General features: G+C 44.0%; 1 protein-coding gene across 1 annotated transcript in view; it reads right to left on the bottom strand.

Moving 5' to 3' along the window:
- Positions 1-313: 313 nt before the first annotated feature.
- CALM1 (calmodulin 1 (phosphorylase kinase, delta)) overlaps positions 314-13,233 on the bottom strand; it is a 14,074-nt gene continuing 1,154 nt past the window's right edge. The window contains exons 2-6 of the mRNA XM_015423263.1: positions 10,119-10,149; positions 6,951-7,094; positions 4,841-4,947; positions 2,299-2,434; positions 314-1,293 (exon numbers count right to left, since the gene is read on the bottom strand). Of these exons, the coding sequence (XP_015278749.1) occupies positions 1,265-1,293; positions 2,299-2,434; positions 4,841-4,947; positions 6,951-7,094; positions 10,119-10,149 (447 nt within the window). The 3' untranslated portion in view covers positions 314-1,264. The remainder of the gene's footprint in view (positions 1,294-2,298; positions 2,435-4,840; positions 4,948-6,950; positions 7,095-10,118; positions 10,150-13,233) is intronic.

The raw sequence follows: 13,233 nt of genomic DNA, 5'->3' as shown, positions 1-13,233 counted from the left end.
CCAGCAGACTACAGGCAAGCCAGAATGAAGCCCGTTTGAGCCACAGAATTAAGCGGGTCAGGATATGAAAGGCAAGCACAAGTTCATTTATTTATAGCAAAGGTCTTGGGTTACAAGAGGTCAGTTCTTGCCATCTTGAAGAAAGGTTAAACGGGATAAGTTATTGCATACATGTGCATTATAATTTAGCAGCAAGTCATTCATAGAAAACATTTCCCCTTCCTACTGCCCTTTTTGGTTTAGTCTCTCAATTGTATAGATATATAGATATATATGTATATTCGCCCTTTTTTACGAAGCATGTAACACCACCTTTAAGTTAATGGTCTTTTATTGGAAAAAAAGACTAGCATTTACAACTTGGAATGGACATAAACTGTAAATATTTTGAACAGCGATGTTGATAATTGTGCTGAAGTCCACAGGCTTCTCTGCCAACTCCAAGTCTTGGTACAGAAGGTTTTTTTTTAAAAAAATGAGAGTGTTGTCCAAAGAGGCTTTCCTTTCCCCCACCCCAGTGAAGGTCTCCTTTTAAAAATTTTGTGAACGGTTAACAGCCTGACACCCGTTTCACAATAGTGCAATGCAGACAAAATTAAAACCAATGTAACACATACATGCCACCTATAATTTCCATCATTTTGGGGAAGGGGGGACACTGCTACGACAGACAAGAGAATCTTTCCACCTTCGGGGGGGGGGGATTCCCTCTAAACACTTTGCATCCCTTCAACCAGTTTTGCTGCATACCATCCTGAGGTATAAACCAATTTTGAAAAGTAAACCAGCTATGACAATTTATCACTACAAATTGAGCCAGAATCCACTTTTGGACAAAACAGTGGATTATTTTTTTTTTAAGATTTGTGTTTCTTTTTCTGGGTTTTTTTAAAACTGTTTTTTTTAATACAAATGTCTGACTGTGCTCAATTGTCAAGCTGCATGCATGAAAAACTGGCGAGCCCAAACAGTGTAATAGTCATTAGCAAATGGAACTTTTGAGGAGTTCTCTAAGTGCTTTCTTATTTTAAAGGTAGTACAATTATTTATACTGGGGAAAAAAACTTGATGTTTAACTTGATCTTTTTTGGGGGGGAACAGGACCACCAACCATTACATGCAGTTTGTGGACAGAAGGTATTTCAACATTCAGTTTTGCTATACAGAAACAGAATGAATAAATGAACATTTTTTTTTTGCAAGAGGTAAGTAAAAGATTCAATTTGATTCTTCTAGAGGAAAAAAAAGGTGAAAGGAGGTCTCTTCATTTTGCAGTCATCATCTGTACGAATTCTGAAAGAGACAAACGACACAATGTGCTACTTTTAGTACCGCTGGAAAGGAAGTGGTAAAACTGGCTTCTGCAGCAGAAGCCACTAACACAGGTAGTTGGGGAATGTGAACAAACACACACGCTCAGATCCTACAAATGAGTTCCACATGTACTAGTGTGCCCCAGGGAACATGCTTCCGCTTCCTCTAGTGAAAAACACTGATCGTGCAGAAACAGAAGTTCTAGGGCAGGGGTGTCAAACATACGGCTCAGGGGTCAAACTGACCCATCCAGAGCTCTTATGCGGCCTGCAAACAACTAGTGCAAGGGAGGGAACAGGAGACTTCCGGGGGGCGGAGCCACACCAACTGTGGCTGTAGCAAGGCAGAACCACCTTGTCTGCAGCAGTCAAGCAGTACTGGGAGCATCTGCCAATGCTGCACCGCTGGCTCTCCAGTCTGCCCATATGGGTTTTCCTTTGCACCCCCCTCCCAGCCCATGGGACCTTGCAGTGAGGATACACCAACTTGGAGCTTACCAGCTGCTGTCCTTTATACAGCTTATATCTCCGGTACCTGGCATTATGGCTAGATAGGAACGCTATCTATTGCTAGATAGGAACTCTCAGTCTGGGGCAAGTGATGTTCTGTAGTCTTGGTGCTTGGGGGGAGGGGGGAACAGTGGGAGGGCTTCTATTGTCCTGGCCCCACTGGTGGACCTCCTGAGGGCACCTGGTATGTTTGGCCACTGTGTGACAGAGTGTTGGACTGGATGGGCCACTGGCCTGATCCAACATTGGCTTCTCTTATGTTCATGGCCTGGCCCAACAAAGTGACATTTGTCAGATCCAGCCCTCATAACAAATGAGTTTGATACCTCTATTCTAGAAAAAAAACATGGCCTGCAGCCGAAGCTATCTATTGCGCATGAATGCAATCAAAGGATCCAAGTACAGCGGGCAGCCCCACAACATACAGCGTTCTATCCTTTCAAAGTGCTAACTGGATACATGAACCACAACTTACCTTCATAGTTCACTTGCCCATCCCCATCGATATCTGCTTCTCTGATCATTTCATCTACTTCTTCATCCGTTAGCTTTTCTCCTAAGTTTGTCATAACATGACGTAGTTCAGCCGCACTGATGTATCCGTTGCCGTCCTGGGAAGACAGCAACAGAGGACTTTTACTTCGCAGGGAAGTCTTACATTCTAGGAGACATTGGTATCACAAGTGGAGGCTTGGGGTTCAAACAGTCAGCCCCCAACTGATCAACTCTTGTCCATCTTTTCCAAATGACATCCCAAGGTAGAAAGAGCGTGCGGATGGTAAGGCCAGTTTATAAACAGCTGCACAGATAACAGCAAAAGCCTTCCCTTGGACACTTCCGATTACAGGAGACATTTAGCCTTTTCAGAAGTTATTCTGGACATCTTGCATGAGGGGAAAGATACCACACTGGCTGGCTGTGAGCTGTCCTGATTAGCACATAAGCGGGAGAGACTCGGATTCAAGCCCATGTAGCCCAAGCCCTTGGGCCAGTTACGCTCCCCCAGCCTAACCTACTTCATACAGCTATTGTAATGTTACTATGGAGAAATACGTTTGCCTCCATGGAGTGATAAAAATATGATAGGACTGTGGGGGGGGGGGGGTTGGGGGGGTGAGGTGCTATTTCATCAGGCCTTCTAAAAAAGTAACTGGGGGCACTTGTCGTAGATGGATAAAGAACAGAAGGTTGTATACAAAGACTGTCGCCCTCCACCACTTATCAACAGAAACTTGATTAAACTCTACTGTTCGGCTGCAGGCAGCAATGTTTGTGGGCCACTTCCCACCCTCCCCTTTCACCTTAACATCTGTGCTGAGTGCGAACAAAGCACTTCGAAGTTCAGTGAACATCAGAACGGAAGTGCATGTTTTGCTTCTTAAATAGGGTGGGCTCCCTTCTCCTTTAAGGACTTTTCTAAAGAGCAGTGAGATATTTTCCACCACTAAGAAAAATCAAAAGTGGCATTCAGAACAGAAAAGGGGACGCAAAGACAAGTCAGTATTTAAATCAGTCTGGAGAAAGCTCACTTAGGCGTGCCCAATGGACTCCCAGAAGATTTAATTTTTCCCTTTGCTTTTGAAATCTCTGCTCCCCACCAAGTTCCAAAAGGACACTGTAATGTGGGACAGGGAGCTGTGGTTCAATACAAGCTGAAGTCCACCACAGTTGAATTTGGCCCCTGGTGTTTCAGCCGTAGTACCAAATAAGTGGAGGACGCAGGATTCTTTGGGCCACAGCAACAAACAACTGGAAAGGCCATTTTTTTTGGCAATACAGTACAACTCATACTGCAGCTGAAACAGAAAAAAGCTCCACAGGTAGGTTCCAGAGCCTCTACCAGAGATCTTTGCTCAACTGAAGTGCTTCTCCTCACCCTTCTTACACTTGACTGAAAATTCACTTCACAAGCTATCACGCTCTCAGCCAAGCCCAACATCCAATGGGATCGATACTGAGGTTAAAAGCTCTGTCATTCTCTTACCACAGGATTAAGGTGCATATGTTACCCAAGACAAGACCTTTTTCACACTGTACACAACAATAAACCAAAGTTTGGTGCACATGCTGCAAGGAGAAGCTGCAGCCAATTCTGGCTCTCTGATAGCTGTATGATACATTTATATTTTTAAGTCTAAGTAAAAGTGGAGATGCCTATCACGACTGAAATTTTTCAATGAGTCTGGCATGCCGCAGGAAGTTACTGCTAGCAGGTGTGCAAATCCCACAAGTTCTCAAACGTCTTCCACTGGTTTGCCAGTTTCAAGGTCATTTTTTCATTTCTAAAGTCGTATTAAGGCCTGGGATCAGGGTATCTGACTACTTACTCCTGCCTGGACATTGTGTTTTTCACTATAGATCCTGCTTTGTGCCTCTGTCTTCAGAAGTGAAGCAGGTGGTCATGAAGATCAGGGTCTTCTCAGTAATGGCATCTCAGATCTGGAATACCCTACCCCTTCTCACCTTGCCTAGTCCCCATACTGATTGTTCCTGGACTGAGATTTTTGTTTCTTCAGATTAATTACTAGGGATTTTACTCTTCCATGCTTGCTTTTGGATTTTTACTGAATTTTCAATATAACTGGTTTTAAAGTTGGTTTTTTTACATCAGAATTTAAGTTTTATGGAAGTTGAAAATATATTAACATGTGATTGCAGAATAAGTGCATATTTTAATTCAAAATATTTGTTTCAAGTGGACAAAGAGGATCCTGTACAAATTCACCAGAATACTATACAATACTTATTGATCTCTCTGGCAGTAGCTGGTGAAAAGTGGTTTTCAAGCCACATTTCTTTTTATCCTCGCCAACAACACTTGCTGTACAAGCCAGACCAGAAAGGTATCATTGGACCAAAGAGAGGTATCTAGCTAGCCAGTGTCTATTCCACAGTCAAACCCAGCAGTCTGTCCACTGCAGCACATTAGACCTTACTAGGAAGTCAGTTCTATTCCAGATTTCAGCTTTTGTGGACTGGACCAAACAAACAGCTGGTTAAATGTCTCCACGCCATACCTTATCAAAGACTCTGAACGCCTCACGAATTTCTTCCTCGCTGTCTGTGTCCTTCATTTTTCTGGCCATCATGGTCAAGAATTCCGGGAAGTCAATAGTGCCGTTGCCTTAAAACAAAGTGAAGGAGAGTTAAAGTCAGCAACTGTTACTTTAGAATGCATTAATTCCTTTATAACGAAGCTTGTTCTTGAGTTGATTCAACTGTGGATCAGATATTCCTGAACTCTTGCTTTTATTTTAGTTCCTTAAAAAAAGGTGGTGGTCTTTTCAGGTAATTCAGCCTTCAAAAGGCATCTTCCCTAAATTGTTGTTGCCCTTCCAATCAAACACAACTATATACGTTCCATTAAACCACTATTATGGATAAGTCAGCAGTGCCGCAGATAAAGCTCTTAAGAGGTTTAGCATGGAGTTCCCTCAGTTACTGTGAAAGCCTCAAAACCTTGAGTGCAGCTATCAGAATGCTTAAGATACTTCATGCAGAAGTGCAGAGAGAAGGGGGGAATTGACACCAATAAATAAATTATCTGTGTAACCTGTGCAGTTACCTCCTCCTACCCACTAGGGGCACTCCTGGATGTTTATCAGTTTTAACAGATTTTAGGTTCAAAAGTTAACATGCCCTCAAGTTTTCAGTACCAGGCTATTCTTTCCTTCCCTACTCCTTTCAACTAATCCTAGGATTCTGCAGACATTCTTTCATGCTGCAAAAGTCAATATCCTATTTAACCGTAGTCTTCCATTATATTCTTCCCAGCCCATATCTCACAAACAATTCCACTGACAACTCCCCCAAAGAGTATTTCTTGCTATGAGTGGCTTAAAGAAGAAGGGGACCTTAAAAAGGGCAGAGCTTAGATCACACCAGCACCTTAATGTACCAGTCAATATGCCCCCCTCCCAGCAAATTACAGAGTGAATATGCCAGCATAGCAATCTGAGGTACAGGTTAAATTTCAAGATTGTGAGAACCCCCCTGAAATTAACAAACTCCACTCCCTTCATTGGGAATACAACTTCCTGGATTTTAATTTTTTTTTTTAATTATTTCTATGTGTTTAAGAATCTTTAGCCAAGCGTTAAGGCTGATTTACTGATGACAGTCATAAATAAGATATGAAATATAGAGGAATATAAAACAGTTCCATTCTTTTTCAATATGTTATACCTGAAGGCCCTTTGTTGAGGAAGGATACAGAAGCCTTGTGAAATTATTCCCATGTTGCTTCCATCCCACTAAGATCTTGTGCAATGCCCGTCATTATGACAGAGCTTGTGCAGGTGGATGAAAATTTCAGTCAAGATGTTAAAAGAAGTCCCAGGAATTGCCACTCAATTTTGAGTAATGGTAAAACACACTCCCTGGGCTAGATTCAAAACTGGAGAGAGCCATTTCACACACACACACACACATACACACACACACACACCCCATACCCATCAGAGAACGATGTGGGTTTTTCCAAACCCAAATGCAAAATCCTGAAAAAGTGCAAGCGCTAAATGTGATTCATGCTCCCCAAATCACAGCCACCTCTGGTGCTTCACTTATTTTGCTGTGGCAGCATGTACAGCAATGAAGAAGCCCTCCTCACGTGGCATCTAGAATATTAGCATCTTGGAAGACTTTTGTGGATTCAAGTACCCTGGGGGAAGCTACACCTCCCAAGATCCTTTGTACTAACAGCCCAGGCCTCCAGGTTTTCCTCTTGCTGTGATCACCCCAACCAAGTCGGGAGACTGAGGGGATGTTAGCCAGGGACAGGGAGTTTTGCTTTAGTTTAAGTCAGAGTCAGGGCAGACCTCAAAAGCAAAGGAGAGGAACGCTGGTCAGACAACTGAGCTAGTTTGCATTCAAGGTCTGCCCCTCATTCAGCCAGTCCTTTGAAGGCATCACAAATGTTTATGTCCTGTTTTTATCTTAGACAATACAGCTGTCAAAACAAACATGACTTTTCATTAGAAATATTTTAAAAACATGGTTCAGTTTACCAGAATTTCCTTGAACATGCTTTAACTAGAAGTCAATATCAGAGAGGCCAAATGCACACAAGAACAGCACACTATTCACATATTCAAAGTAAGGCTATTCAAAAATTCAAGCACTTACCGTCAGCATCTACCTCATTGATCATGTCTTGTAATTCTGCTTCTGTTGGGTTCTGACCCAGCGACCTCATGACAGTCCCCAGTTCTTTTGTTGTGATGGTGCCGTCACCATCTTTATCAAATAGAGAGAAGGCTTCCTTGAATTCTGAGGACAGAAAGAGACCCAGTCACCAAGTAGCAGGGCAACTGCCATTTAAGAGCAGTATGAAAATCGAGAACAATGTAGCTCCAAAGGTGATCCTTCAACAGACAGATTTGATCCATGTCGCACCACAATAGAATGATTTGATCCATGTCAGACCACAAGAGTTTACATATGAAAATACAATAAACCTGATTTGGCATATACATGTACAAAACATTATTTCCTGCTCATTAGTGTCAACTCTCTCATCCTGTTGACTACACTAATTGCTAGTGAATTTCATCTAATGACAAAACCCAGTGTGGTGGACTCAACAGCATTTGAATTTAAAGAGGGAGACTAGGGTTCAGGTCCCCAACTCAGCCATCATGCCCTCTGAATGACCCTGAGCAGTCACTGCTCTGCATCTCTAGAGATAACAGAAGAGGGACCATGGCTTAGTAGTTAAGAGCATCTGCTTTGCACGCAGAAGGTCCCAGGTTCAGTCCTCAGCATCTCAAGTTAAAAACACGAGGTAGTGGGTGATGGGAAGTCCTCTACTGTAGACCCTGGAGAGCTGCGGCCGAACAGGGCAGACAAGATCAACCTTGATCGATCAATGCTCTGACTTGGTATGAGGCAGCTGTGAGGATAACGTCCCTCAAACCCTCCCAGGCTATGCTCCATGGAGATGCATTGGAAAGACAAGAACACGAACTGTATCACATTACAGATGGTCAAACAAAAGAATGAGTTTTCACAACAAGACCTAGTAGCGGCAACTAACCACTCTAAACACTCTTAATCTTTCTTGTAACCATTAGCATTTCCAGTTCAGCTGACTTATAGTGAACCCACAGTATTTCCAAGACAAGAGACGTTCAGAGGTAGTTCTCTGCATAGCAACCCTGGACTTCCTTGGTAGTCTCCTATCCAAACCACCCTAACCAGGGTGACCCTGCTTAGCTTCTGAGATCTGGCTAGTGTGGACTATCCAGGTCTGGGCAATTCAGCTTTATAAAAACAAATTCTAACACCTCTCAGAGACCACCACACATTAGAAAGAAATAACTGGCTCATCAGCAAGCAGCATTTTTCGGCATATGCAAAGACAGAGGGATGAAGACACAGCACACATCTTCACAATCCCACCATGAAGAACAGCAGGCTGGGACTCATTTACTCTTCTTCACAGTGAACAAATGAAAATAGATTTTGAGTCCTCTTTAATTCATTCAATTCATTCAGTAAGAGAAGCAGAAAACTTGTTCACCAACACTATAGACGTGTTTTGTGTCAAGGCCTTTGTGCACCTGTATACTGTTCAAAAGGATGCAACCATTGAGACAATGTGAAAGGCCAATCACTAACAGAGACTGGGGGGCCAAGAATGAAAAACAGATCGCTCAAGGTCACCTGCTGCATTCATAACAGCATCACAGACTTCCAGGTTTAGAGCTCGGATGGCATGTTCCAAGATTACACCGAGCAGTCAGAAAAATAGTTAGTGACACAGAGCATTTACTTGTTTGCAGGACTTGCAATAAAATTGTTCAGTAATATTTGGATTTTGTCTGCATTAACCTGCAATGTTGCAGTCTATGGACTGGCAGAAGATTGATCTGGTTTACCAGAGGACCACTAGCCAGATTCTGATAGGCTACCAAGTACCTATCGGTTGCCAAAGAAGAATGACAGACAAGGCAGACCTTGATCTGGTCCCGCAGGGGAGTTATATTGTTAAACAACAAATGCATTCATGATATAGCAAGTATGCGTTATACGCTGCAATATCCCAAGTGTGCATTCTTGCTAGAATCCTTATGGGCTACTGATTGGTCAAAGCAAGAGAGAAGAACAGCTCAGGTGAAGGTGCTCAAGCCCACCATTGTTCTAGTCAGTGCAGCTGCCTAACTGTTGTAGCTTCTGTTTACGGAATTTAAGAGACTTCTGCTAGGTCTGTGCAGAACTATTACTCACTGAACAAGTTATGATGAAAAATATATATATCAATTTTCACTATTCATAAAGTAACAGCATTTTCCTATAGCTCACATCTTACTTTTTTCAAGGTGCTCTTCTGCAATTAACACTCATGGAAGCACATTTTGTTCTCTCTTTCCTACAGACACACACTCAAGTTTCCTAGAATTCCAAACCCTTTAATAAGGCCATTGCTGTAAAACAGTAACGCTTTGCCCAAAAACTTTAAGGGTGTCTTGAAAGAGTCATCTACAGGAACCAGAATGGGTTTTTAAAAAATGATCAAATTATATTAATTATATTATTTTTAAAAAATTAAGTGTCTCCAACTAGCAAACAAAGAAGCTTGATCTCTTAACTGGAACCAACATACTGAATTAAAGGCTGCTTTCCTACAAAAGAACGAACCAAAGAGGCACAAATTACTGTTGAGGTCCGCCATTATCAATACAACAGTGTGTCGTTAGGGCAGCCATTACACGTACTAGGACCCTCCTGTATCTGTAAAGGGTCATACATTAACTATACCTTCAAGGATTTGGGGCCTGTGCTGTGAAACCTTCTAGTTATCTGGTCAGCTGATGTTTACTTTTCATATCTGAGAAGAATGAGTTGGCCAAGCAGCTCCCTGCCCTTGCTTCTGGAGAAGTCTGGACACTTGTCTTCCATTAAGTCATCTTTATTGGTGTCCTTGAATGGGTCTGGTTTTGGCTGTCTTTATGCATACATTTCATACTTTCCCCTTTGTCTCAAAGGAAAGATAACTATACAGAACACAGAAGAGATGAGTGTGGGACAGTTGTTTTAGTTTCCACCATTAAGAAAACTAGCACATGTTTGTTCAGGAAATATCTGAATTACTGAATAAGAAATATGATTTTTTTTAAAAAAACCAGTCTTTCCTAGCTTATGTAAAGACCAGCATGACAGTCACAGGAACACACCATCTGAAGAGAAAACAGCCAAGTGATGCCAGCCACCGAGAATGTTCTGCAATATTTTTATATTCGGAATAGGTTGCTAGGCCAACAGAAGCCATCTCTCTCCAATTAGGATACTTACCAGCAATCTGTTCTTCGGTCAGCTGATCGGCCTATGTAAAGAATAGAAAAGTATTTCAGAACATTGTTTGCCTGTAGCTATGTCAAACCACAAGATGCGACAGCAACTCCAAGAGGCTACATGACATTATGTTATGTGTTAACGTTTGGCACCTCAGGAGCATCCCGCAGCAGAAGTCACTCCGTCCATTAACTGGGAGAGTGAACAGAGTTGAGATGGCACAGAAGCAGGAGGAAACAGTAAACTGCCTGGCCAGCTACCTTCTTCATCTTGGCAGGCAGCAGGACTCACTCACACTCATGATCAGGGAGCAGGCCTTCTCTTTTCATGTCTGCATCATGGTTGCACTACAGCCAAGAGGCTGCACGGCCACAGAACCAGGCCTCCTGGTACTACACAGCAGTACAGGCTTACAAGCAGCAGGCCAGCAAGGTGTGAGCCATGTCACGATGCCAAGGCACACAGAGGTCCTCTCCAGAAACCAGCCAAAACATAATCCAGGGTTGAGTTTTAATTTTTAAACTTGCTTGCTATTATACCATCTAATAGGCTCTGGCAATTGAGACCATACCACACTATTAAAGAGTGCCTTTTAAAAATTCATACACTGTGTACAAGTCTTAGTTACAACGCCAGTCAGAGATGCCCAACTCCGAAGGCAATGCAAGAAAGCAACTGCACTTCTTCTGTAGTGTGTAGGGGACAACTGAGGTGTCATGAAAAATCCTGAAACGTGGATTTTAATTGGTAGGCTTTGAGCATATGCTCACCTTGCCCAGTTAAACAGTAAATAATTAACTAATGTCAAGTCGCAACCCACTCATGGAGACCCTTCACGGGGTTTTCAAGCCAAGAGATGAGCAGAGGTGGTTTCCCATTGCCTTCCTCTACACAGCAACCTTCATCTTCCTTTGTGGTCTCCCATCCGAGTACTAACCATGGCTGACCCTGCTTAGCTTCCAACCTCTGATGAGGTCAGGCTAGTCAGGGCTATTCAGGCTGCTGCCTTTGGCAGGGTTATACCCATACTTCAAAAATACCACTCAGCCTCCCATAGTCTTCATTTTTTTTTCCTTCTAAACCTGCACTTATGCAAAGATGGGCAGGGTTACTGAAAAAGGATAGTATGCGCTACATCATTTCTCCCTCCCGTCCCCTTTCATCGTCAACCATGTGGACAAATGAAACATAAGCAGCCTTTTGAGGTTGTTCGGAATTAAGGAATGTATACATGGACATTAAAAATGGAAGCCGTGACCTACATTCCAACTGGCACAGAAGACTTCTGAAGCATCTCGGACAAGCGCTGTTCCGCTCTCGTGTGCTGCATGTGCACAACATACTTCCAACGAATGCAGCGGAAAGGTTCTTGTGGACTTTGTAGACAGGTATACGCATCAGAGCAAGGCTGCAGGTTCAGAAACCACTGTTGGCAGTTCCCCCCACTCCCCAGTTAACAACGTCCTGAGAGAGGCTTCTCCATTTTTGCTTAGCTCCCAATGAGAAATACTGTCCTCCTCTCTTGCCACTGGATTTTCCTTTCCTCAGCCAAGTTGACATAGTGATTTACATAACATATCAGAGCAATGCAGAACAGGAAACAGGGCCACACCTCAACAGAAAAGAAATGCAAATCAACAGAGCCACAGGGCAGAAAACCCTCCAGCCAAGATTTGTGCTGCCTTATAACAGCAACCCAGTTTGCAACTCTGTGCACCACACTGGCGGAAGACTCAGGCCAACAGACCTCATGCAGTCCCTGAAGCAGCCACCCCACCCATACAAGTCATTTTTTGGAAGAACAAAATCAGAACCTGATGATGTCACCCTTCCCGACAGGATGAAAAGGGGGAGTGAAGGAAGCACGCTGCATGGTCCGGAATCATATTAGGACATCTGCAGTCCCGACTTACCCTCTCTACTATAGATTTCTTCTCTTTCTCCCAACATTCTTTCTATTTCACAATATTGGAGTGAACCTCTAGCATCTGCTGGGAGTGACTGAATGAAGGGAACAACAGCAACAAAACCCCCAGCCTGCTCTTTGAAGAACCCACTGGGCCCATGCTTGATGTCCGAAGCAAGTCACATTGGCAGGAGAACAAAAAAAAGGCAGGGGAGGCTTCTGCAGCGCAAGCTAGAAAGGCTCCCCAAGGCTGGTTGCTGCACACTGAGTAACCTTGACTTTTGACACAGCAGCCTTCTCGGTACCCAAAGATCAGCCCACCAGTTCCCTGCAGAGCACAGCCCGGCACCATCCAGGGCTTCCAGTTCTTCTCCCACAGCCAGCTAACCCCTCATCAAACTCTCCTGGGTAACTGTTTCCTTCCACCAGCCAGAAGCAAAATTGGATGGGGGGAGAAAGAGAGAGAGAAAAGGGAAAGTCACGTTGTCATTTGAAAGGATGCAGGTTTCACCCTCACCGCCTCTTGGGGTTAGGGGTGGGGGCTGGAGGAGGCGACATGATGTAATGCAGCCAAAGGTTTTCAGGATTGCTGCGGTTTGAGGAGTTTGGGGGGGGGAGAAGCAGCGCAATAGCTGCAGAGGCTCCCCTCCCCCTCCTTACCCTGCGCAGTGCAGCTGGTGTAGGAAACTGGGATTGTTTCGAGCATCCTTTTGACACCCCACCCCTCCCTCCCAAACCCTGAACTGCCATCTTCACCGAGCAAAGTCCAGTCCTGATCCCTCCGCCCCCTCCATCTGTCAAAAGAGGGTTTCTATCCAAGAAGGCATCAACCACACCACGATTCTCCCGATATCCAACCTACGGAGCTCCTGCCCAGGAAGGGTTCTCTCTCTCCCTGCTCTGCAGCCAAAGTTACGCCACACACCAGGGAAAGATCATCACACCCCTGTGTGGTGCATTAATCAAGTCCGGAAAAAACACCACCTATCACCAACCCGTGTGGAAGGGGGGACAACCTCCACCTTCCGCTTCCAAGCAAGGGCAGGCGGAATCCTCTTTGCCTTGCTGACCCTCCAAGTACAACAGGAGGCAAAGCAGCGTTTTGGGGGGCACTGCCCCGTACTAAGCGATCTTGTGCACCCCTTGCGGGCCGAGGGCCCAAACCTCCAGCCATAGTTCTTTTTCCCCATCAGGAAACGGAGGTGGAAG

This window comes from Gekko japonicus, unplaced genomic scaffold, assembly GCF_001447785.1.
Source record: "Gekko japonicus isolate JY-2015 unplaced genomic scaffold, Gekko_japonicus_V1.1 scaffold952, whole genome shotgun sequence".
Lineage (NCBI taxonomy): Eukaryota > Metazoa > Chordata > Lepidosauria > Squamata > Gekkonidae > Gekko > Gekko japonicus.
This window is presented reverse-complemented; position numbering and strand designations above follow the sequence as displayed.